The sequence below is a fragment of the Lissotriton helveticus genome (genome assembly GCF_964261635.1).
Source record: "Lissotriton helveticus chromosome 1_1 unlocalized genomic scaffold, aLisHel1.1 SUPER_1_unloc_40, whole genome shotgun sequence".
NCBI classification, from domain to species: Eukaryota; Metazoa; Chordata; class Amphibia; order Caudata; family Salamandridae; genus Lissotriton; species Lissotriton helveticus.
The window spans coordinates 1,511,818-1,538,852 of record NW_027611682.1 but is presented as its reverse complement, the minus strand read 5'-3'; the positions used below and the strand labels follow the sequence as shown (position 1 = coordinate 1,538,852).

The following is a 27,035-nucleotide window of genomic DNA, read 5'->3' as shown; positions in this document are numbered from 1 at the left end:
ACACGTGATAAAAACAGTTACTGAAACAACACTAATGAGTAGGAGGCAGGATCTTCTCTCGAGAGGAAGGTGAGTCTGTGAGGTGCAGATAAAAGATACACAGACAAGCTGCAGAATTCACTGTTTCTGGACATAACACTTCTGTTTGTCAATATTCAATTTACTACAATAGAATCGTATAACTTTGCAGGCACATTAAGGCGAACAGACTATTGTAATTTAGTAATGTAATATATCCATGCACATTGTGGCGTTCATGTGTAACCAATTATCGGTATTAAAGAAACCAGTATATCCAGTTATGCTTTCTCAATTCTTCTTCCTAGAGGCCACCACTGCTGCTATCCAGCTGTATTCAGCAGTGTCTCCTGTGACCTGGAATCCTGCATTTAATCAATACCAAATGTTGGCAATGCTTCTAGCCAACTCCGGTCACTGGTGCCATTCGTAACCCCACCACCCATGGGCCTGTTATTCTTTTAGCCAGCTCCAGTCAGTAGTGGCCCCTTGGACCTGAATGTACGCCTACTAGCCAGCTCCTGTTAGTACTTCCCCCTGGGACCTGTTATAATTCTAGCCAACTTGAGTCATTAGTAGCACCTTGGGACTAGTGATCATACTAACCAGCTTCAGTCAGTATGGGCCCCCTGAGACCTATTATCCTGCTAAGTAACTTCAGTCAGTAGTGACCCCTGTACCTTAAATCCTGCTAATATTCAAAACCAGAGGTCAACTCTACTACCAACCAGTTCGAATCAATATTGACATGTATTGTTACCCTGCTTGTAATGAATACCAGAGGCCAGCGTTGTTGCTAGCCAGCTCCAGTCACCAGTGCCCATCACATATTATCTTCAATAGGATCAATGCCCAGGGCCTGTGCAGCTGCTAACCTGCCCTAGTCAGTAGTGACCTCCCAGACCTGTTATTCTGCATATAATCAGCAAGGCTTCGGTCCTAATAACACTCACCCCCACATCCTTATGGTATATTAGCAATGTAATTTATTTACTTACTGTAGGTACCGCACTATATCACACGATCCCAAAAACAAAGAAAATCTAAATTTGCCTAACCGTTCAGCACTCCACCTTGTCAAAAATGACCAAATCACACCAAGCACTATAGCCTGCCACATCTCATGGCACACTGAGCCACAAAATGACAAGATACCACGACAGGGATTTGGGGCCATTAATCCTCTGTTCGAGGCATGTGTGCTGTAGATGCACAAGCTTTGCATACTCCTGCCATCTTGTGTTGGGTTCCGGATGTTTGCAAGTTGTTTCATTGTTACCCCTAGATTTATATTGTGGCGTAAAAATTACCTGCACCACTCCTTTTTGATCTGGGTTATTTTATTTTATTTGTTGCAGGCTATTTTCACCTTGAGCATGCTCAATTAACCTTCCATTATGATTACTAACAGTTTGAGACCATGATTGTCGATGTTTATGTAACTGCTTCGTTTCGGTTCCCAGATCTTGTGGTAATTTAATATCCTTCTAGGTTTTTAACAAATCTCTATTCGTTTCATCCCCTCTGATACTCTCTCTCTTTGCTCTATTTGTTTCCAATTGTGATGGCTTATTTTCCACCTGTTTATTACTTTCCTCCACTTGCAGCATTTCTAAGGACTGAACTTTCCCATGCTCTATCATTTTTATACTATCGGCTTGATTGTTTAGGCATTTATTTTTTATAACTGTTTGTATCTCCGATAGATCCTTATTAAATAGAGGGTAAAATGGTTTTGTTGGAGACATTTGTTTACCCTCACCTTCACAATGTGATATTTGTTCATGGTTGTTTCTATTGTTCAATCTCACTATATCTGATGCATTTGTATTTTTCATACTTTTAGAAGCTTTATTTCTTGCTTTCCGTAGTTTTTTCCTCTGTCTTTTGGATATATGAACTTCTGGAGCTGCGTCTGTCATTGTTGATTGTGTCGAGCATAGGTTTATCACTTCTTGATCTTTTGTTTTATCATCTATTTTTTCTTTAACAACAACAGTATTGTCTTTACATTTTATTGTATCTTTATTGTATCATCAGTCGGTCTTGATGGGTTGAATTCCCACATTAGGAAAATTCCCTTTTACCTTGTCATTTATTGTTTTTAAAATATCCGGAATGGTAGCTAGTTTGTTAATTAGTGGGGCACAGCTACACTCTGCATACGTAGATATTGGCTGAGATTGTGCCCTTACTATTAGATTATTTTGTGTTGTTATCTTCTGCTCAGTTCCGGAAACAGAGGATGCCGTAGCACTCAAGAGATCTATTTGGACCTCCTTTTTGTTGGACTGATATGTTAAAGCTTCCAGAGTTAATTGCGAGGTTTTGAAGAATAAATCCCAAATTGCTCCTGCGTTCCCACTTCCTGGTACCTGAGTACCTGGGTTATGGTGTTGCCCATTTATGAATGATAGGTCCTTATACTCCTCTTTTTGTTGTCCTTGAAAATCATGTCCCTCATCACAAGAATTAATGAATTGTGGACTACTATTCAAAACGTCTTTTTGATATGGAGTACTCCAACGCTGCAGAGTTTCTGGGTTGCTGTTGTATTCGTCCTTATTAATTTAAGATCCGTTATTTTGATTAAATTTCGGCTGCTCCTGTTTTTTAACTGAATTTATTTTAGACAGAGTAACATCCGATTTCAGGGGGGTATTGGCTTCCCTTATGATTTTTACCCCACCATTTAGTTCATTTGGAGCTTCTTGCTATGGTTGATTTATTTGGCCCAAATGAGATGGTTCCCCTATCCCGTTAGCTTTTCTGATTTTTACTTGCACTTTATTGGCATTGGCTGCCTAGTTGGTAGTAATTGCTGAGTATCTCACATTGTTAGATTTGTGCATTTTGCGTCCTCTTCTTGTGAACGAACAATAAGTGGAATAGTTGACATCTCTAGGTCCGTTATTTGACCCCAATGGTTGACTTAGTCCTTAGTTGAATTTGACATTTGTTCGACTTCAGCTTCAGACTCAGGGTGGCCTGGTTCACTTACTCCTTGCTTAGGGGATATAATATTTGTTCTACTCAGTGGTTTAATTGGAGTTTGAAGATCACATTGGTTAGTTATCAATGTTGGATCTTTCATAAAATCAAACTTTGACGGCGACTTTCCCAGTTTCCCAAATGTATGGACCTTAGATGATTTAAAGGACTATATGTCACCTGCTATTTTATTTTAAACGTATCTAATATTAGTATTTGTTGTATTTTTCTTTTCCTTTTGATAGGAGGGAAAGGTGGCCGCTCCTTTCCTGACCTCATAATACGCCCTCTAAGGTGAAGAAGTCTTGCTTCTTTCAGAGACTCAAACGGGCCAGTGACAAGACCAAACAGTGCTTTGATTGGACAAAAACACCTCCAAACACCTCCAAGGGAAAACATCCCCAAAGCACACCTCAGTACAGAATCCGCCGGTGCTGCTGGTTACTTAGTTAATTAACTAATTAATTAATCAATTGATTAATTGCCGGGCTCCGGGTAGGGCTGTAGTCTAGGCATGCATAGTAATTCAGGGGTCGAGGGGTGCTTTAACAGGGTCAAAGTCTGTTGTCACTTTCCCCTTTGTATAATTTCTCAGATTTTGTATTACAGACTTATTACAGACCCCAATGGCTCAGCGACCTACGGACCGATCAACCTTAACTACTCGACACATGCCACACACCACTTGCCACTTATCACTCACCACTCACTGTTCATTGCTTTTTCGTTGCTATTCATCGCCGTCAAGAGTACAAGGGAGAATGCTGGCAATCGTTCAGGAGCAAGAGCGGAATCCAGAGCCAGTCCCACTACAGACGGCAGATGTAGGCACTTCCCTCCACTCCTCTGCTCAGCTCTGCTCTGCTCAATGCTTGGTGTATACGTAAAATCAGGCGGCAGTTCCCTGAGTTCTGAGGAATGATTGAAGCGTGCGATGTCGGACCATAGATGCGTCCATTCCTCATCGGAAATAGGACGGTGAATTAAGTCTTTCCACATAGACATATACCGGGGGCGTGTGCAAAGCACTGTTTTAAGGAGGAAGCTATAGATAAATGAGATCACCCCTTTCATGTTAGCAGTCTTGGTGAGAAAGGCCACAAATTTTGTGAGAGGTCGAAGAGCAGCCTTCCGTATCTGAGGTGTGAGGGCCCAGTGCATTAATTGAATATACTGATATCTTTCCGTGTTCTTCAATTCAAAGACTCTTTGACATTGATCAAAAGTAAGGGGATCAAAATTGTGTAACAAATGTATTAGAGCTAAGCCGCCTCCCCTTCTCCCGGCATCAAAGGGTTCTCATGTTGGGCCGGGGGTTGAAATGGATTGGAGTGATTGGGGATGGAAAAGAAGTCCACCTGTTGTTGCCCGAAATTGAGTCCCATACTTTAAGATTGGTGCCTGTGGGGCAGCTAAGGTCACCCTGGCAGCCTCCTGGAAGAGAAGGGAGGCTCCAACTATTTCCCTATGGCACTCTCGTCTTTGGAGACTGCTTAGCCTAGAACGTATGGCTGATATTTTCAGGGATAATTATAATAATTTCTAATTTAAATGGGTCCCCTTGTCTCCTTCCTCTCCCGTGGCCGTCTGTCAGCGGTGTGTCCCTCCACCATCAGAGCCCGCCATCTCTTCCAGTTTTGATCACAATTCCAGTGTCGACCAACCTCTCGTTAGTATGAACACGCCGCCACGTCGGGTGGGGTTTGTTGTGTGTTTTTTTCTTTGTTCCTTGTTAGATTCATAATTACTTATCCCATGTTAGGATGAGTTTGTCCACGCTTTTTGGCTATTCCGCATACAACACCTCGGTGGAGCAACCTGGAGAAATTACCGTTACAGAAGGCCGTTGAGTTTTCTTTAGACCTATCTGCTGGCTTAGCAAAGTTGCATGATCTTCTTTTTTTCTTTTTTATCTCTCTCTCTCAGCTCCGGGGCACTTAGAAGCTGTATCTTTCATTTGGTTTATCTAATAAGAGGAGGAGCTGGTTTATATTGATCAATGCACTTTGTCCACCTGTTGAGGCTTTCTGATCCATGCGTGGGACCAAGTGAGGAAGTCATTTTTGCCTGTGGACTGTGGAAAAAAATTATTAATAAACACATTTTTGACAAAAATCAGGCGGCATGCCAAGGCTCCTCTGTGCGCCTGGGTGCCCTGCAGCAGCCGCCGCACGAGCAGCACCAGCAGCGCCTTAGCACCGCGGTGCTGGCAGCGGCCGTTCCTGCCCCCACAGCAGATCCGTAGAACTTAAAGCGCCCGTATAACAGGACGCGGGTGAAGCGGGAACCGGTCACAAAACAAACCCTGGCAGTCGTCCCAGGCTCCGCTCTGCTTGCTCGTCAGCTCCTCCTCAGCTCGGCCCCTTGGCTCTAATCGATATGCTCTGCACTCAACGCCGAATCACAGGCTGACAACAACTGTGAACACCAACAGAGGAAAGAATTGTGTGTTTTCCCCAGTTAGTTAAAAAAACAGCATAAGTCTTGGCTGCTTCTGCTGCACCCAGAGTCTTATGCGTCTTTTGAGTCTAATTTTTCTGTCTGGAAAAAGATTGTGTCCTGGTTTTCTGCACCCAACTGATAATCAGGTGGAATAAAATGAACACATGAAAGTACGCCTTAATTTCATTGCCCTTGATTCACACTCTGGACCATAGTTGAGGGATAGGTCTAGGCATAGTCCTCGCAGCACACAATAGATTTGCGTGCGGCAGAGGCCAGAGCTCAAAAGTCAGGAAACCAGATACAAGTAGGTGGTAACTCAGGGCAGGGGAAAACGCCTAAATTAATTAATAGCATATATTTTTTTAATATCTGTTTGCTGCCAGTCCATATGACTTTAATATCTGCCTTTGGGATTCTATGTTGCAACTCCTTAGGGTACATGTATCCTTTGTGAGCTTAATATAATGCTGAAAATTCTACAAATCCTCACTCCTACATCCAAGTACTCTCATGCTACCATTCTACACTCTGCTCTGTCTGAAGAACAGCTCAACACTTTCAAAATTCTGCATTGATTTGGCTTGTAAATTATATTTTTGGAAATGTACATGTATTAACTATTTAATTTTAATACTATAGGTGATTGAAATACGGACGAAGAAAGCAAGATTTAGCACTAAGCAACTGAATGTCAGTGCCAAAAGAAGGTTTATTTTGAAAAACTGAAGGACATCCAGCATTCTACGTTTAAACAATTTCCAAAAATCTAAGTGTGGCGAGGAAAGTACTACACCTGTAAGTGAAGTCTCTAATTTTGCATTTCATTAACCCAGAGCAAAGCCATATCTGTGCACACAGCATCAGAAATAATGTAGAAAGACCACTTCAGCATCCTCATCTGAAATATTATCAGAAAGACAAATTGCCTCAGCATGACAGAATAACGTTCATCTAAAGCATCATGTAATTCCAGAGAGGAAGCACACACTGCATAAAAGAAAGTTACAACTAAAGGTTTCATCTGGATACCATCAAAGAAAAGACGCTGAAAGAAGACTCCGAAGCTGACACGTTAACAACCAAAAGATTAGAAAATCACCTTTGTTCAACAACCGTTTTTAACCAGTTACGCAAGTTTGAGACTATCTGCTTCGGGATATAACACCTCGACCCACTCTGCTCACTCTTGCGAAGACCTTAAAAATGCACCACTTTATTGTGTTAATGGCCATCTCAGATTGTTTCTTTTTTATTGTGTACTGTTCTGTAATTCTATGTAAATCGCCTCAACATTATCTGTTGTGCAGGAGTGATATGTAAAACTGTTAAATATAAAAATGGATTAAAGGATCACCATTGCGCTATAGCTAATGTAAATAAATCCTCATCTTCAGAACTACAAACCTTAACCTTACACCAAACATAGAAAGGGTAGAAGGAACTGATGTTCAGCGACTAATGATCCACAATAGTACTGTGCACGTTCTAACTCCCTCAGTTACTGCCATTACGTCAGTGCAAAAAGGAACTTATCAATTTAATCATTAAATATCAGACTAACACCGTATTGCTGCATTGCTAAGAACCTATACAAATAGATTTGAGAAAAACTTCAGTCACAAATTAAGTTGCTGCCGGAGAGGCTATTACCTAAAGACTATTATCTGCTAGAAAAATTTCAACAGGTATTACAGGGCTGCTTCCAGAAATAGTTTGCTCAATTCAAGTGTTGAGAAGATTACACACAATTTTTAGAGATAAGTGCTGAACATTATCTAACTAGCCCGAAGTTGGGGAAAAAAGTTACCTGTGCCCAAAAAGATACAGCCATAAATCTTATCTCACAGAATTTGACAGAATGCACACAGGGGGAAACCACTCTCAGTGCAAAGTATGCCAAAAAAGTTTCAGGCGTAAATCTTATCTCACTGAGCATATGAGAATCCACACTGGGGGAAACCACTCTCCGTGCAAAGTATGCCACAAAAGTTTCAGGCGTAAGTCTTATCTCACTGAGCATATGAGAATCCACACTGGGGAAAAACCTTTTCAGTGCTCTGAATGTCAGAAAAGGTTTAGTATCAAACCGAGTCTATATCGACATGCATTAACCCACTCTGTGGAAAAACCTTACCAGTGCGCTGAATGCCCAAAAAGTTTCAACCGAAAATCTTATTTAACTGAACATATGAGAATCCACTCTGGGGAAAACCCTTATCAGTGCTCTGAATGCCAGAAAAGGTTTTGTAACAAACAGAGTCTATCTCGACATGCAATAACCCACTCTGTGGACAAACCGTATCAGTGCCTGGAATGCCAGAAATGTTTCAAAGACAAAAGCAATCTCACTCAGCATATAAGAATCCACACTGGGGAAAACCCTTATCAGTGCTCTGAATGCCAGAAATGTTTCAAAGACAAAAGCAGTCTCACTCAGCATACAAGATACCACTCTAAGGCTAAGGAAAAACGTTATCAGTGCTCTGAATGCCAGAAAAGGTTTTGTAACAAACAGAGTCTATCTCGACATGCAATAACCCACTCTGTGGACAAACCGTATCAGTGCCTGGAATGCCAGAAATGTTTCAAAGACAAAAGCAGTCTCACTCAGCATACAAGATACCACTCTAAGGCTAAGGAAAAACGTTATCAGTGCTCTGAATGCCAGAAATGTTTCAGTGATCAAAGCACTCTGACTCGGCATACAAGAACCCACACTGGGGAAAAGCCTCATCAGTGCACAGAATGCCAGAAATGTTTCATTGACAAAAACAGTCTCACTCTGCATATAAGAACCCACACTGGAGAGAAACCATATCAGTGCTCTGAATGCCAGAAATGTTTCAGTTGCAAAAGCAGACTCACTGAACATACAAGAATCCACACTGGGGAAAACCCTTATCAGTGCTCTGAATGCCCAAAACATTTCAAACTTAAATCACTTCTGACTGCACATGTGAGATTCCACACTGGGGAAAAACCTTATCAGTGCTCTGAATGCCAGAAATGTTTCAGTATAAAAGGTAGTCTCGCACGGCACATAAGAATCCACACCGGGGAAAACCGTTATCAGTGCACTGAATGCCACAAATGTTTCAGTCAAAAAGGCTGTCTCACTCTGCATACAAGAACCCACACTGGGGAAAAACCTTATCCATGCTCTGAATGTCAGAGATATTTCAAAAAGAAAAGCAGTCTCACTCAGCATATAATAACCCACACTGGGGAAAAACCTTATCAGTGCTCGGAATGCCACAAATGTTACAGTGATAAAGGCTGTCTCACTCGGCATATAAGAACTCACACTGGAGAGAAACCATATCAGTGCTCTGAATGCCAAAAATGTTTCAGTTTCAAAAACAGACTCACTGAACATACAAGAACCCACACTGGGGAAAAACCTTATCAGTGCTCCGAATGCCAGATATGTTTCAGTATTAAAAGCCATCTCACTAAGCATATAAGAACCCACACTGGAGAAAAACCATATCAGTGCTCCGAATGCCAGATATGTTTCAGTGTAAAAAGCCATCTCACTCAGCATATAAGAACCCACACTGGGGAAAAACCTTATCAGTGCTCTGAATGCCAAAAAGATTTCACACTTAAATCACTTCTAACTGCACATGTGAGATTCCACACTGGGGAAAAACCTTATCAGTGCTCCGAATGCCAAAAATGTTTTAGCCAAAAATGTAATCTCAATGACCATGTGAGAATCCACACTGGGGAAAAGCCTTATCAGTGCGCCAAATGCCAAATATGTTTCCGCCAAAAATCTAGTCTCACTGAACATGTGAGAATCCACACTGGGGAAAAACCTTATCAGTGCTCCGAATGCCAAAAATGTTTCAGCCAAAAATCTCATCTCACTGAACATGTGAGAATCCACACTGGAGAAAAACATTATCAGTGTTCTAAATGTCAGAAAAGATTCAGAGGTAGAGATGGTTACATGCACCATAAGAAAACTCAACATAAAAAATAATTCAGTGCTCCGAATGCCAGAAAAGCATCAATTTTAAACGCAATCCCACTCTACATGAGCAGACGCACACAGGGAAAAAACATTACCAACACTGTGAATGCCAGAAATTCCTATTTGATTGGCACAGCCTCACTAACCATAAGCGACTCCATACTGATGAAAATCCTTATGAGTGCTCTGAATGCCAGAAAAGCTGCAGAGAAAAACGCTATCTCACCATGAGAAACTCCACACTGGAGAAAATCCTTATGCCATAAAAGCTTGAATCTGAAAGACAGTGTTATGCTTCATGAGAGATCCCACTATGGGGAAATACCTTATGAGTGCTCGAAATGCAAGCAAAGTTTTGATTACAAAATACTTCTCACTTGTCATGAGCGAACTCACACGGGAGAAAAAAGCCTTATGTGTGTTCTGAATGTCAGATAAGGTTTAATCACAAATACAATGTCATTTCACATGAGAGAATTCACACTGGACTAAAGCCTAATACAGGAGGGGAAAGCCAGAAACATTTTACTGAGAAAGGAGATCTCACTACACATGAGGAATGCATCCACACCAGGTGAAAAGTAAGGCGTAGCTTGAGTTGCAGAAAAGCTTCTCACAACCTAATTTTACATGAGAGAGCACATATTGTAGTTGCAATAGGTTTAATCAAGAAACTCTTGCAGGATAACTGAGGCTGCTTTTTATTGCAACAAAATCCACAATTTGAGTATCTGAAAGTTACAAAACTCTCAAGGTCTTTACTTGACACAGAGAAGTGTTAGTACTTGCAAAAATCAACTAATTGCCCAAAAAATTACAATATTAATGTCTTAAATTTACTCCACCCAAAAGGTTTCTACTCATCTTTGTTTCTTAACATATGACTGATATCTATATTTTCATCATAAGATTAAGCCTAGGCGGAGTTCCGCAATGAGGAACTCCGCAAAGTGACAAAAACACTCCGGCACTGTACGCGGAGTTCCGCGAGCAGCGGAGTGCGTAAGGGTCATGCCGTTTGTGGTGATTTTGATCTCCGGGTGTTTGTCCCGCCCTGCAAAAATAATCGCGAATGGCACCATGTGCAGCGCATGAGGTTGCAGCTGCTTCTACTCGATCTGCAGCTTTGTCAATGCGAACGGAAGGTTTCTTAACGCGATTGGCTGTGACCTGCCACGACCACTTGCATTGGGAAATCCAACCACCCGCTTTGAGAAATCTCGCCAGGAGGATGATTTTGCTCGCCAACTGGACCATGGCGAGTTAGAGCAAGGTGCTTGACGTTAAAGAGCACAAGCATGGGAAAAAACCTTGCTATGCTCCACGAAGCGGGGTTTTTAGAAACTCTGAAAGCTCCACAGAGTACGGAAAACTCCGCGAGCGGAGTTCACCACCCAAAATTAGATATTATACAACAGCAGGAAAACATAACAAACCAGTTACTTGCCTTCGGTAACGCTCTTTCTGGTGGATACTCCTTTACCTGCTGATTTCTCACCTTGTGAATATTCCCTACACGTCAGACTGGATCCTCAAACTTTAAAAAGTCCTGCTGCACGCAGCAGGAGACATTGTGCAGCTCAGTGTCGACGTCATTCTGCTCCAGAAGTGAGAAGTGGAGACCCATATAAGCACTTCTCAAGCGTACTGTGAACAAATACAGGGGTCTATAAGTTCATTATCTCACAGGTCTGTATCACATATGCAGGCCCTGGGCAGATATGAATTCTCCATTTTTATCATGATTAGAATTCAGATGAGGCCTTTTAATTTCCAAAAATTCTAATTGTACTCTCAGCAGCACGTGTATATATAAATCATGTAGTGATGACTGCACGGTGCTCAAGATGAAAGTGATATGATGATAAAACAGTCGGATCCACATTTTGTACACAGAAACCGGGCTGTAAATATCTTTTTGTCGAATAGACGTTAAGCAAAGGCGATTGTTGGAAAACATCATTCTTATGAAATAGTTCCTGTATAGTCAATGTTTCGACCGTTCCAGTTAATTACCATGGTCTCAACAGGATGGTAGATCGCCGCCTCTCCCATATGCTTCTCACACTATATTCAATACAACCGAGTATCTCAGGGCAGCGTACCTGGGAGGAAGTCAAATTCAACTAAGCAGTTCCAGCGCCTGTTCATCGGACCAAACAACTGCAGCCAGTGAATCCTCGGCTCACTGTCAAACAAGTTCAAGTGTGACTCTTCCTGATGAGACCATCGTCATTGTCTGTCTTGTCTATGAGAAGTTGCACCAGCCATCCTGTGATGGTGGGCCGGAAGACCTTCACCGCCAAGTGAAATGCTCGCAACTCCAACAGCTTTATGTGGAGTTGTGTCTCTGCCGGTGACAAGGAATTCCTAGTCTCTGTCTCCCATATGGCCTTCCCATCTCAGACGTGATACATCCGTCGCCACTGTTGAGTCTGGGTGGAATAGGGAGAGGGGTCTGCCACTGGCACAATCTAATTCACTGGAGAAAATGTTGGATACTGCCTACAATAGGGTGAGTCAGTGTCTGGAAGGACACCAAGAGGTTTTGCAGCTGCACCAGTTGTAGCAGCAGGTCACTCAGTGGCATGATGTCTTGGACGTTGCCTTTGTGTGCCATGGCCATGAAAGAACTTGGAGACCTGTTGGGTTTGCAGCAGGGTCTGGCGCTGGCAGTGTTGAAAAACCCTACTGTAGCCAAAGGGGATGAGATTTGTGATGAAATTGCGTGGCCGAGGCAGACAGACCCAAGGAATCTGTCTGGGGCCCAGTCCGCTTTCTTGCTTAAAAGGTGAGAGCCATTGAACAGCTTGTCCATTAACGATGCTTGGGTATCTTTAGAGAAGCATATAGACCTAATCCAGGCAATGCACCGAACTTCCACACTCATGCCAATTGCCTGACCCAAGCAATAGGCTATATCCAAGTCACAACATAGTACTGACTGCTGCAACACATCTATCCTGAATAGCTTGTGTTCCCCGGCAGAGTTTGGGCCACTGTATCCCACAGTGGTACAAAAGGGGGTTGTGAAGGATGGAGCATCTGAACCAATCAAACACTCACACCCAGTCAACTGATCTGGGTTTAATCCATCACCGTTCTTTAGCCCACTCTGCCACCCCAGTTCAGACATAGCCATATGCAAATCAGTCTGACCCTGTGCCTCATGGGAACAGTCCAGCCCGAACTGCCAAGGTATGCCTTCCCTGGACCAGAAACAAGCTTCCGGGGACCGGTTTCTGGCATTTCACCGTCTTCGGCCCGGCTTGCTTGAATCCAGTGGCAAAGTGAGCAAGGGATTCACGTCTGAGCATACACTTATGGCGGCCAAAAAGTGGTAAAAAAGGGGGTGGTGATGGACGGAGCATCTGAACCAATCAAACACTCACACTCAGTCAAGAGATCTGGGTTTAATCCATCACCGTTCTTTAGCCCAAGCATCTGAACCAATCAAACACTCACACTGTATCCCACAGGGCATGATTATATTGAGGAGCATTGCCATTCAGACCCTCCAGGATATAGCGATGTACAAAACAAAATTGCCAGTTTTGTAACAAGTCTGCACTTTTCATAAAAATGCCAGTGAATGCTACCTCGTCCTTGCATTGATCCAGCGCTTGCCAATGGGCCAATAAAAGGAGGAATCTTAGCAGCAGGCAAGTGATGTGTTCTTTGTTTATTTACTCCACACCGGCCTGCCTGCTGTTTTGCAATGATTTGGAGGGCTTTGGACTCCACCACCTGCCGCCGGACCTTCCTGGCTACAGCTTGGACTCTTCTGCAGCCAGAAGAGAGAACAGATTGTACGTCGGAGAACGGGGAACCAAAAAGAAGATCAGGTAGGTTATACTGGCATGCTGAAGCAGTATCCATCTGTCGCCTCCACTCCTACAGCTTGCTCGTTCTTCCTGGGGCTGTGGGTGCCCTAGGCAAGGAAATGGAAGGGGGAATCGGAAAACCAGCATGGTGGCCCCTGAGAGGGGGCAGTATATTAATGCAGGGGTCCAGCTCCCATGCGGGATGTGGTGGGACCGGGGACAAGCCAAGATTTAAATGCAGTGAAACGCCGGGCCCAGTGGGACAATATTTTTCTAAAGGGGCCCACCAAACGTGCCAGTGCCCCGTCCACTGCTTAAAAAAAACAACTGGTTGAGCCCTCTGGCCGTTCTTTGGTGGCTCCCACTCACCCCTTCTCATCCAGCCTTCCCTCCCTAGTGTTTTGGTGCTGGAGGTCCAGTGTTTTCAGGATACATTGGTGAGTGTAGAGGCTAGAGTTTGGCAATAGGGACAATGGTAGGGTAGGGGTCAGTTTGGGAGGGGGTGGCAGGATAGAGGGCAGTGTTATGGCAGAAGCAGACAGCCATTTAGTGTTTAGAGTGTAGGTGGCAGTGTGGAGCAGTAGGTGTAGGGCAAGCAGAAAGGGCCAGTGTCATGTGGGAGCGGATGATGGCAGTGTTTTGGGGAAAGGGGCTATGGTTTTCAAGGTTACTGTGGTGGGGTTGGTGGCAGTGCTGTGGGGTAGGGTGTTTTTTTGTGTGCATTTTTCAAATTATTTGATTTGGGGGATATTAAGTGTTTACAACAGGGGTATTCAACCTTTTCTGAAGTGAGAGCTACTTCTGATCAGTGAAAGTCTTGAGCTACTCAAGGCTAATCATCTCGCACATTGTTTCCAGTCAGTTTGTCAAGTAGGGCCTTTTAGATTGAAGATTAACCATCTGTCTGCCCCTCCCGCGCCATGGTACTCCTATGATCTCAAGAAATGTAAAAGAAAATGTAGGCACCAATAACAATTTGGGAGGAAGAGTTACAGCGTATTTTCAACAAAGTTAAATCACTTTCATCCTTTGATTATAAAAATGTAGCAACTCCCAGCCGAAAAGCTGTAATGAATTAGCCGAATTCTTTTTTCCAAAGTAAATAAAATATTCCTGGAATTTAAGATACACCAGGTAATCTTTAGGGACAGATACAGTGGAGTAACGTACGGTGAATAAACTAACTTACCATTTCCTGGTAACGGTAACTCTTATCTTATCAACACTATGAAATTTGTAGCCCTCCATTCAGTTTCAGCTACCATTTCTACTCATCTCACTTTGTTATTACAATGGTGCTCAAGTCCTGATTTTTCCCAGATGCATTCATTTTACCATTTCTGAAGACTCTTTCCCTCGATCCCTGTGTGGGATGACAGCACCCACTGAAGACATTGCCATTGTAGCAATTCACTTCTCTTGCACAACCCTTGTGTAGTCTGGGACAGTGCACCTTCCCTGTAATTCTGAACTGGGCCTTTAAATACGTTACTATTCTGCGTGCCTATTTAATTCAGGTATACAAAGAATGGGGTACTACTTGTATACTAGGGGAGGACAAGGAAGATTGAATTTCTAAGGTGGCGGAAATGTTTTTGTCAAAGTGCTTTATGCCCTAAATACTCTCCCGTACCCTGAACATAATGAGATTACGTAGATTACACCTCTGTGTGCCTAATGCTTCCATTTGCATTTCAAGACAGTGATTAATGTGGCTTTATCAAGTTCAAAGCCATTAGGTGTTCCCGACCTGCCTGATACTTACATATGGAAAAGATGGGTCATTTGTAACCTAAAGATAGATAAACATATTCATAGGTCACGATTTAAGTCTGCATCTAAAATAAAACCGTAAACTAAGGAAAGGTGATAAGTGAAAAGTTAAAAGGCAGCCGCTAATCGAGCTGCATTTGTACATAGTCCTTCCTATATTATGAGATCTATTCCTGCTTCAGTCCTTAATTGCAATGAATACTTTAATACCCAGGCATGAAGTCATTGTCGAGCTGTTTAAATAATCCACCTGTCTCGCCACCTCTTCCCCACTGCATCCTTAATCAGGGGCCTAGCCAGTGTGCCCAGGGCCCCAAGGCAAGAAAGAAAATGTGACCTCTGCCCTTTATTTGGACTGTGGAAAATAGCAATAATCATTGTTCTGTGGGCCCCTCAGGCCTCTGTTTGACCTATGACAAACAGCAGTTATCAGGGTTCAGTGGGCCTTTAAGGCATCTGGGACCTGGTGCCACTCCACCTGCCGCACCAATGGGAAGCTAAGCCCCTGCCATTAACAGCTTCTATTCTAGCCCCACTGGAGAACCGAAACAGCCAAGTACTGATCTGGCCATATATGCAGGCATGCAGCCGCCTCTTCCACTGAAGGGATTTAAGTCGCATGAAAGCAGCATGCGGGAAACAACCATTTTCTGAGGCAAAGTCAACCAACACCTTGTCTGTTCCAACCTGAATCCATTTTAAACCTGGGACGAAAAAATGGTTCATTATCATCCCTTGCTTATCAGAAGGGTAAAACAAATTCATATAACATTACAGTGTACCACATACAAAATTGTGTTTCTGTTTACAAATTAAAACTAGCATGCATATAGAAAGGGGAGCCTTTGGCCAAAATAGCCATTTTCTCTACCCATACTTTTAACACATCTTATACAAAAAATGCTAATTGCATTGTCATCTGGCAATAGTCATTAGCGCCTACTCATAAGCAAATGCCATTTGTCTTTCACTTCAAGCTTTCAAAAGTAAATTGTTATAAAGGCAGTATTGAATTTTTTGACATTGTGTACTCTTACCAAAATTTAGAGCATCAATTTTATGTGACACACCATAGAAAAAAGGAGTTCTTTATATATATTAAACCTCCAGAAACGTTTGATTAACCAGTTATAAAGTCACGGCTAGCTTAGTTAGTTTTTAGTCTTCTTTTTTATAAATTATTTCACGTTGTTACTGGATCTGCATGGCTAAACACTTATAAGGTCCCAAAGGCGAGACCTATTGGCTATGCCAATGCTTGTTATTGATGGAGTACATTGAGCAGCAGAACTTTTGATTAAGTCCTGAAGAATGCCGCAAACACCTCTTTGGAGGGTTAATAGGCTGAAACATGTTGACTGTAGGAAGGTGGATACCTGACTATGGTTGCCCCCAACTTTTTGCCTAGTGCTAGCTGGTTTTCGACATAGTTGGCCTCGGATCCTGCTATTCAGGGCCCCAGGCTTCCTGCTCTCTCTGTTAAAATGGACTCCATGTACCCTAGGTACATATTTGATTGGATGCTGGGTCACCTTATCAGCCCCTGTACAGTGTAACTTAGGTACCCAGGGCATAGGTGTACCCAGGGCCTACCAGGGGCTGCAGCATGTATTATGCCACCCCTGGCTGGCCATCCAAAACTGGCACAACTGGCTGGTAGTACAGCTGGGGCAAGGTGGTGTAATCTCCCTTTGCTATAGATATAGTATACCTGTATCTAACCTAAAATGGACACATAGATTCCTATACGTCACTCCTATGGTAGGCCTCATCAATCCTGGAGGCAGAGTGCTTGGAAATATGTAAGATGGTGCTCTAGCATGAGCTGAGCCTGTCTGCAGCTTTCGGAACCATGTCCTTAGGCTGTTTCCATGATAACGCTATACCATATACTCTAAAGTGCATTATAATCCTTGCGGTTATTTGCCAACTTAGGTATAGCATTATCAAAACATGTCGAGTAAGGTGTCATACGAATTGGAATACTACCCCCTTGCCAGTTTTGGCGACGGGGGTAGCATTCCACCCTTCTAGAGGGTCACGACATGTACAGAACCAGAACCCCGGTTAAACTTAACCAGAGCCTCAGCATCACAAAATGGATGCTGCCACCACAGACACATGTCTGACCTCCTGCTGCTGGAAGTCCTTCCAGCGAGGGAGGCTTGGACAAAGGGTTTTCTGCCTGGGGAGGTGCCAGCACCACCCCAGACAGGACTTTGTGTATTAGGGAGGACCAGGCTGAATAGAATGAGACATGCCTGGGGCACACAAGGTGTCCCTTGCATACACCGGTTCAAACCAGCTGCTGGGGCACTCCAGCCCCAGCTCTGGCACGAAACCTGACAAAGGAAAGGGGGTGTAACCACCCCCCTTCCTGGTCCCACCCAGGGGAGGGACCTAGTCATAGTGCAGCCCCCTTTAGACGGATAAAGGTAGGAGCTGGTCTCTTAGAAATTAGATTACTCTTGACAACTTAAGAAGAAGAAACTCTTGACCCTTCGACGTTCTTCTCCTCAGAAGACGGAAGAATCTCCCCTATGGTCAGGGAGTGACCATCCTACTCCGCAGGCACCATCAAGCATCTTTGCGGGTTGCTGTAACGTCCTTCTTCCAGGAACAAGACTGCCCAGCTCGACGAGACCTGGATCTTCAGACCTCTCTGACCTCAACCTGCCTCCACAGCACAGCTGGGACCCGTGGATGCGACAAGACACTTGAAGCCGGCCATCTTCACAAGCCTGCATTGCGCTTCCAGCACGACCGCCGAGGGATCCTCGAGTGAGTGCATCGGGGTTTGAGAAGCCCTACACCTAAGCAGCACCTGCACCAAAGACCAGCCAACCAGCATCCACGAGATCTGCGTGGGGCCCTTTTGCCTGGTTGCTGCTGACCCGGTTGTCTGGTCACTTGCCGGCTGGCTAGTGACCTCTAAGACGATGACCCGAAGAAATCAACACCGCTGGTCTGGTCCCCCAGACTGGCCCTTACTTCCCTGCAAAGGAGAAGAACCCCGGACCCTCCTGGTCCGCACCAGACGCCATCTTTGCTCCATTGCGTGGGCTTGCCTTTGCCAAGGCCTGTTGTCCAGATCGACGATCCAACACAGCTAACAGCAGAAGTCTTCGTGGGACAGCTCGTGCCTCCAGCCTGGTCATCGAGAACACCTCCTGGTCTGCGCAGCTGCAGAGTCAAGCGTCCACTCTTCATCCTGATCGCGACGACAGCATTTGGTTCCCTCCTGGTTCCGGCCCGGTCACTGGCTAGTGACTGAGACTCTGTCCCCTTCTCTTTCAGGACTTCTTCTTCCTCGATCCATCCTTGGATCACTCCGGACACCTCCATCTGGTCACCGGCCAGCAACTCTTACTTCAGGCTCCATTGGGATCAACACAGAAATCCAACACACTTTCAGCCCCCTTGCACCCGCAGCCCATGGGTTAGGTAACTAAGGCATCTCGGTGCTGAAGTCTGTGTCCACTATCCTAGTGTCCAGATCCACTGTTGTTTTTTCCTTAACTAGTTGGGTTCGTCCGGAATCCGTAACTTAACAAACAGTACGATCCATAGACATTGGTACGCATCCCGCGTGTGAGTTTCCACTCTGCAAGTGGGTCCCGTGGGCCTCCTGCTCCTTACTTCTTCAGTTGGTAGCGTAGTCCCAGCGATCCTCTAGCCTCTGGATCCTCTCACTGTTCTTCTTTCTTCCCGCATTCCATTTATTGAGTATATGGTTTGTCGTGCCCCTAGGGCACTTGTGTAAATATTGTGGATACTCTTATTTCTTTTTAGCAATTGTCATGTGCTTAGGCCCCTGACCTCATAAAGAGTTCAGAGGTAGTTGTTATAAATAAATAGTTTATTTTCATAACAACTTGTGTGATGTGTTTTCATTTGGTATTCAAAGGTTATATATGGTAAAACAGCTGGCTTCACATGCCATTCCGAGTTTAGCCTAAAGACTGCTCTTGTCCACGCTACTAGGATAGCTGGTCTATAAGGTTGACTTACAACCAATCACCATAAGGGTTGTTTGGACTGATACAAAGTGATCACTAGAATTAGTGAGCATTATATATCAGGCCAACTTCTCACATTGACCTCTTATTTACTCTAACGGTGCATATATATTTCTCCCACGGTGCCCTGTTTTTAAATTTTAATCCTGGCCCAGGGGCGTACAAATAATGGAAACCACATACCCTTTAGCACGTTTGAACTTTCACTCTGCTGCCCCCAATACCCTGAGCTCATAATTGTGGTATTTAGTATACCTTTCTCCATAACAAAACATGCCTGAACTCCTCCCTCTCAGTGAGGGGGTTGTATCACGGTGCAAGGAGATTCCCAATAAGAAAGCATGCCAACTATGGTGGGTGAGGGAAATCGTCCTTTTAATGGGATATTTCATCTTAGCTAGGTCTTCATTTGCAACAGTAATCCTCAGAGACCCAAGGGTTTCTTGATTGTGGCAGAAATAAATTTGTACCCCTTCTTTGTACGTTCAAGCACAGACCATTGCTTGAAATCTTGTGAACAATGTAGGAAAACTACTCGGTGCACTGAGAAAATATTTTAAAATAACGGAAAGTTGATAATCGCAGTTAATACCTTCTCAAACCTGGATTTATCTAGAAGAGAAGTCTGTTAATTCTAGCAGATTTTTGATACCACAAGGTATAAGAAATTAGGGGATCTTTATCTGATATCTTTATCAGTAAATTATCTGAAATTATTGAGCATAAACTTTGCAAGTATTATTTCTAGAGATTAAGGAAGTTCTATATTGATCCTTTCTAAACTAACCCCAGTGCGTATGACTACAATAACCACCTCTCTCAAATCAATATTGTGCTTGTTTTAGTGAGAAAGCTAAATGATCTAGGAGAAACCAGGACTGCGTGTCAGTATTTTTCTTAGGAAGCTTTAAGGTAGAGAGTGAAAACACTTTTTAGAATGCCCCAAAAATTGTGACATAGATATTTCAATATGTTTGACAAAAAGAATAGGTACATTTCATGACAATATTGAAATGGAAAATAAAATAATGGAATCAAATATTTACACCACATGACAAAAATATTAGAGACTACATTTCAGGAATATGTAGGAAATACTGAGGTTCATGTATTAATAATCCATTTGTTAAAAGTGGTTGCTTGTGGAGTCAGCACACTACTGTGTCTGTGATTGCTTTTAAATAAAGGCATTTTTAATGCACCCCACTTTACTTTCAGATTCACAAATGTCCCCTTTGGTTACTACCTCCTGTTACTGTTTTTCAGCCCACGTATTTTTTCAAAGCTTAATACATACCTTAAGGATGTATTACGTATTTAGAAGGGACACTATTAACATTCCCCTTCCAAATTCTTAATTGTTAAATGGGCTTAGTACATTTCAAAAAGGGGTTTAGCATTTGCAAACTCTGTGAATTACCGAACCAGTGGATTTTTGAATATTAAAACCCTTGGTACATGAGTCAATTTTTCTCAATTCCCTCCAAATTAAGTTTGCTAATAATGTTAGTTGAATGATAACCGGTGCACGTACCTATTTAGTGTTAGTGTTGCTTCAGATCAAATAAAAACCATCACACATAACTCTTACACAATGCTTAAAGACAGAATTTCTGACATCCAGCTTTAATGTTTTGTTAAATATATTTGCAAATGTTGTTACTTAAAGAGGAGAGAATCTAAACCGGTCTCTGGACTTAAAATAGGTTGTAATCATAATCTTTTGATACATTTTCTGAGTTTCAGGAACAATGTGTGTCATCTGTGTTTACTCTAAACCACTATAATAAACATATTCAATGCTTTTAGATTTGATCTGTTTGTACTGGTTTCTATTGCAGACAATGATCTAGATTTAGACCAAGGATCAATTCTACCCATGGCTTTTAAAATCTATTGATCAATGATCTGTATTAGTGTTATCGCAAATAAAACTGTAATAGAACTGATCTGAGAGATGGACCTTCAAGTATTATGCTCAGTCAATTTATTGAACAAATTATGGAGTTAAAATCTGATTAGATTAGATCCACAAGCATTGCCTGACCACTGTATTTTACATCAATAGATTACTAATCCGCACATTTTGTCTAAGTACAATTCAATCATCTTCAATTTTTCATAGAGCTCATGCTGGGTCTGTGTGAATTCTTTTAAAATAGGACATTTAAATGTCCAAAAGTTCAGGAATTCTAGTTTCAAGCCTGGTCAAACCTTAATGAATGCTATACCTAAAAATGCCCTTCTGTTCCTACATTTTATTGTGCACCATGATTCAGAAATGGCATGTTTTTGCTTTCGAAGGTAAAATTCTAAACATATTTATTGTTGTTGCCATCTGACACATTATCACTAATTGGGAAGATAACAACAAGTGGTCCTGTGATGCTTGCTTGAATGGGAAGTGTTTAATGAAAAGGTGGATTGAATTCACGTTTAGGGGACAATTTTACAAAAGTGTATGGATTTTGTATATATTTAAAATTGTTGAGCTCCAAAAAGGCCTAAATCAATAAATCGAATTGAAATTCAAGTTTATCATTTGAATCCTATTGTTGGAAAAGATGTGATTTTGAACCCCATGAGGCGGTTCCTTTCCAGAAAGCATTCAGGTTGTAATCATGAGTCAAATAATGCTGAGAAGGTTAAAATATTCAAATTGAATTCTAATTACACCTGAAATGTTCATTGTTCAATATATTTATCTTAGTATTTTAATGTGAGGACTTTATTGCTTAAGGAAAATAATTAGTATTTGTTTTTCTATATGTAGGAAGCATTACATTAATGAAACCACTGTATCCCACCTTCTTTCTTTCCTGTTCTTTATGAATGTTTCTTTTGTTGAACTTTAAAGACTGCCCGAAATTAAGAATTGTGCTCTACATAACTTTGCTGTGTTACAGTTTGTTGATTTTTATGTACAGCTTTCGTCTCTTATGTGTATGGTAACTGATGTTCTGTTTTGCTTTAATAATCAGCTTATGTTTATTAGGGTTTATTATTCAATAAAATGTTTCAAACACAACAAATGGTAGTTGATATGTATTTACAACTGCAGCATTTTTATTGTATGGGCACTTTCAAAGGGGCCAAACATATGGTCTGCGGGTTGACGGAAACCACATTGGCCTCAGGAGGGAGAGGTTTGGGCAGGTGATTGGGGATACCGTGCTACCCTGTAAATGAATCCCCTAGTGATTATTATCAACAAACTTTATTCGGTTTTATAAAAGAAAACTATAAAAGTCTTCCATAAAATGATAAAACATGTTCCAAGGTACAGATTGACAAATATAATATGTACAAGTTAATCAAAACACAAGATAAAAATTCATGAATTACAGTACAGAAGTTAATCGCAGATTGAACTGAGTCTAACAGCGAACCGTAAAACGTAAAGTGTATGAGGTTGAGCTGAAACCGGGTCATTGAAAATGATTATGGATGCTTTTAAGCCCTAGAAGATGAGGTTCGCTGGTTGGTACAGTTTTTAACACAATGTACATACGCACACTAGGCTTACTCAGCTCATTTCCCTCTCTATCACAGTGGCTCATTCCTAAAAAAACATTCTTTGACCAGTGAAAATTCACTCTTACATCTGCGCTCAGGGTTAGCGAATAGTTCCTACCTACCCTGGAGAGGCCAACTCTTATATACTCGAGCCATTGGATGCGTAAGACACTGTCAAATGAAAGGCATTCCCGTAGGATGTCTTTGCTAAGTGTATTTTCTTGCTTAGCCCAAATATTAAGCCACAAAGCCAGGGGACGGAAAGCCAGTACATTTAAGAGGAAAGGCATTCCCAACTCTTTGTGCACGACATGAAACAAAGTGCTTTGTGGGACAGAAAGGGCCCTTCGCAGGAAAGAGTTTTCAGTACTTTGTACTGCTCCTACGCCAATGTGGCCCAAAATCTCACTCCCATAACTAATTAGAGATATATTTGTCTTCATATGTCTTCAAAAGAGCTCCTATTGGCTTCCCTCCCCTCTGCCGGCAAAGTTAAAAACAGTTGCAAAAGCTTTCACTAGATCCCCTTTCTTCCAAGTAAGCAACTCAAGGAATCGTCAAACACAACTCCCAAATAGGAGAAAACATTGGTCTTTGGTATTGATGAAAGTCAGAATTTAAAAGTGAACTGCTTAGCTTTATGAACGACTTGGAATGATGAAACAACAGGTCCAAGTCCTCCATTAAAAGGGCAAAAGAATTCAGAAGAAGTTGTAGGCCCCTAGCTGTCCTCGCCAAGAGGACTGCGTCGTCAGCGTATAGGAGGACTGGCAGGCTATGCTTGCCTACCTGGGGACAATCCGCATTTGTGGCCAAAAGGGCCTTCTCTAAGGAATTAATATATAGGTTAAAAAGAAAGGGTGCTAAAATGCACCCCTCTCTTGATGTCAAGCTGACAGGACACATTCAGGTCCTTTAAATAGCAGACAACCGCGGTTTAATCACAGTGAATAAAATGATGTTACTGTCAATGCCAATGGAGGACATCAACTGCCACAGCTTGACCTATTAACACAGTTGAATGGTGAGGACAGGTCCATGAAGGCTAGGTATATGGGGCTGGAACGAGCCACAGTGTATTTGTTCAGAACTATGTACAGGTTTAAATACTTCCACAGTGAAACGACCTGGGCGAATGCCGTTTTGGATATCGGATAAAAAATTGTTTTGCAGCTTGAATCTTTCTGGATTCAGGTTCAGGTTTTAGTGTCTTTATTTCGATGATAAAATCATAAAAGACAAAGTGAAAACATTCATGAACAAATCAGAAACCACCACTACATATAAACAATTATATAAAGACAAGCTTAAACATATTATTAAATTTACACTAGGACTAAGACTAAAATCACAATTAAAAGGTTATTAAACATTTGTCAGTTCCACAAGACATAAATAAACCTGAATCTAAAAATACAATAGTCACAAATAACATTTTAAGATATGATTAGGAAAAAGATGGGTTCCTTCTGGCTCTGATTGCCCAAGCCCAGCCTAAGAATTTGGCCAAACATATCACAATGATTTCAGAAGTGTTTGTTTTCAGGGCCCAAATTGCATCCGAGGATTTTCTGCAGGGTAATCGTTTAAATAGGGGTTTTAACCACTTGGAACGGGGTTCTGAGTACTGGGGACAGGCAAACAGTAAGTGACCCTCGGTTTCTTTATGATCTGGGCAACAGCTGCAAAAGCTAGAAGAGGTTTTACCCCAGGATGAAGTAAAAGAGTTCAAAGGTAATGAGCCCACCCGAAATTGAGGATACAGTTTTTTATCCAATGGCCTGGTGATAGAATCCCAATAAATCTCACGGGCAGGATCCAGTTTAAAGCTTAGGAAACGCCCCGTTAGACCCCCAGAACTGGAAGCATGTACCAGCGAAAGACGGGTTGAGGCCCAAAATAGATCCTTAAATTCTTTTTTCGATGGGAAGGTATTAATACCTGGGGACACCCACAGATGAGTTAAGCCCATATCACACAGACTCTTTTTTACCGAGCGGAGCCATGGGACTCGCTCAGAACCCCCCATGGACTTCACTTCTGCTAGCTCCTTTGCAAAAAGTACAAGATCCTCAGAGGTCCATAAGCGCCTCCAAGTAGACACTACTCTAAATCTGGCCATGTCCGTGATTGGCAGGCAACCCATATCATGGCAGAGGGGGGTCAATGGAGTGGATTGGGGTAACCCTACCAGGTTCCGAAGAAATCTACACTGGATCCTATATAGACTCGAAAGGTCCATAAACCCCCATAACTCTGCCCCGTAAAGTGTGGCTGTATTTATTTTGGTATCATATATTCTCAGGGCAGGAATAACCCGCTTTGTGATGGATTTCTTCTGCTCACGCAGAAGACATCCAGTCAGTTGTGCGAGTTTTAGCTGCTGAGTCGCTATTTGATCTTTCCAAGACAGACGACGATCCAAAGTGACCCCCAGATACGTCATGGTTTCAACTTGTTCCAAGTTGACCCCACTCATTTGTACGCTACTACGTATTAGGTTCTTCCTGGATAAAACCATAAACTTGGTTTTACCCACATTTATCTGGAGGTAATTTTTTTTGCAAAACTCCTCGAAGCGGTTTAAAGCCCGCTGTAGGCCTCCCCGGGTCTTTGATAGGAGTAGGGTGTCGTCGGCAAAGATCAACATTGGGAATTTAGTCCCTGCCAAAGATGGAGCATCGGTGTTGGTGGACGAGAAAAATTTGACTACCTGGTCAATAAAGAGTAAAAAGAGGGTGGGAGCGAGAACGCACCCCTGACGGACTCCTCGTGTTACTGGAAAGGAGTCCGTGTATTACCCTGGCGTAGTTCTCGTCGTGTAGTCTAATAATCATCTCCACCAATTCACCCGGCATACCCAGGTCCCTCAGTACCTGCCATAATTTACCCCTTGGCACCAGATCGAAAGCTGACTTCAGATCTATAAAGGCGGCAAAAATAGTGCCACCGCCAAGCGTGACAACCTTCCAAAAGATCATACAAAAACGTAGCACCTGGTCGATGGTACTTGTTCCAGATCTAAAGTCCGCCTGCATAGGGGACAGTATGTTTTCAAGATCCATCCACCCCTGCACTCTCGCCAGGATCATGCGAGCGAAGACTTTTTGGAAACAATCAATTAAACTAATCGGGCGATAGTTGCCTGGGTTTGATCTGTCTCCCTTTTTATGTATAGGGAGAATCTCAGCCCCCTTCCATGTTTTGGGGATACAGGCACCCCTCACTATAGCATTAGCTATATTTGTTAAATAAGGTACCCAAAGGGCTGTATTGGCCTTAAACAGATCGGCTGGGATTTGGTCCAACCCAGGGGCTTTCCCCCGCTTTGTCAAGCCTAAAGCTAGCTCCGTTTCTGTTTCAGTGAAGGTCATGATCATATCACATGGGGGCATTACATGTAACAGGTTAAAAGTGGGCGGGGGATCAATGGCTTCTGAGCAAAATTGGGACGGATAATAGTTTATTCAAGCTTCAGGGGATACATGATTGGATGGAGTACGGAAGTCACCATCCTTACCACATTTAACAATATCCCAGAATTTAGTCTGATTGTTAGACTTGCTGGCATCCAAAAGATCCGCCCAATAATCATCCTCCCACGCCCTCTTTGCTTCTCACTGTACTCTTTTGTACCATTGCCTAGCCGCCTTTACTGAGCTCATGTTTCTGGATTTGACTTTCTCAATTAGTGAATTATGGGCCTCCCTACACTCTTTGTTGTACCATTTTGCTCTTGAGGCTTGAGGATGCCCAGTACCTTTCTTGCAGGGTTTCGAGAGAAGTTGTTTGAGCTCGATAAAACATTTATCATGTATGCCCATAATCTTATCTAATTCAGTGTGACCCCTCCCAACAACATCTGTCATCATGTTATTTAGTGCAAACTTCACCACATTTTCTATACTGGCCTTTATAGTTGCATCGCTTGAAATTGTGGACCATTTCAGTCTTCTCCGATCATTTGATAAGGTTATAACCCCTTGCCCCCTAGGAGCTGGTCCCGCCAATCTTGTCAGATCATGCAATTTAAGTTTCAAAGACAGGGGGTTATGGTCACTTTCAGGACGTATAACAATTTTCATATCAACCATAAGGCTCCAGAATTCCATTTTTAAAAAAATGTAGTCTATACGACTTTTTCTCAGACCATTATCAAATGTGAAGTTGGCACCAATGTCCGATTCAGTACGACCATTCGCGGCCCTTAGGCCCCAGGTAAGACAAAAAGCAGTCCAGCTCAGGGCGGCCTCCGTTGCTTTAACAGGTTTTTTGTTCGTTAGTTCCGTGATTTTCCATGTTGCATCCTCTACAAACCCCCAATTATCCTCAGGCAGATACAGCGGCTCGATAGTGCAATTTATATCACCAGCTAACAGGATAAATGTTCCCTTATTCCAGCCGGCCAAAAGATTGTCCAGAACACCTACCAGCTGGGGGCATCGGCCACCAGGAAGACCTCGAGAATAA

The 27,035-nt window shown here is 42.7% G+C and overlaps 1 protein-coding gene and 1 long non-coding RNA gene across 4 annotated transcripts in view; both read left to right on the top strand.

Annotated features, from left to right (window-relative positions):
- Nucleotides 1–27,035, top strand: part of LOC144806044 (uncharacterized) — a 401,169-nt gene that overhangs the window by 206,964 nt on the left and 167,170 nt on the right. The gene's annotated exons all lie outside the window — the stretch shown is intronic.
- LOC144806039 (uncharacterized) overlaps nt 1–27,035 on the top strand; it is a 32,629-nt gene that overhangs the window by 630 nt on the left and 4,964 nt on the right. Inside the window, exon 2 of the mRNA XM_078672488.1 lies at nt 8,018–9,395. Coding sequence (XP_078528614.1) covers nt 8,018–9,395 — 1,378 coding nt within the window. The remainder of the gene's footprint in view (nt 1–8,017; nt 9,396–27,035) is intronic.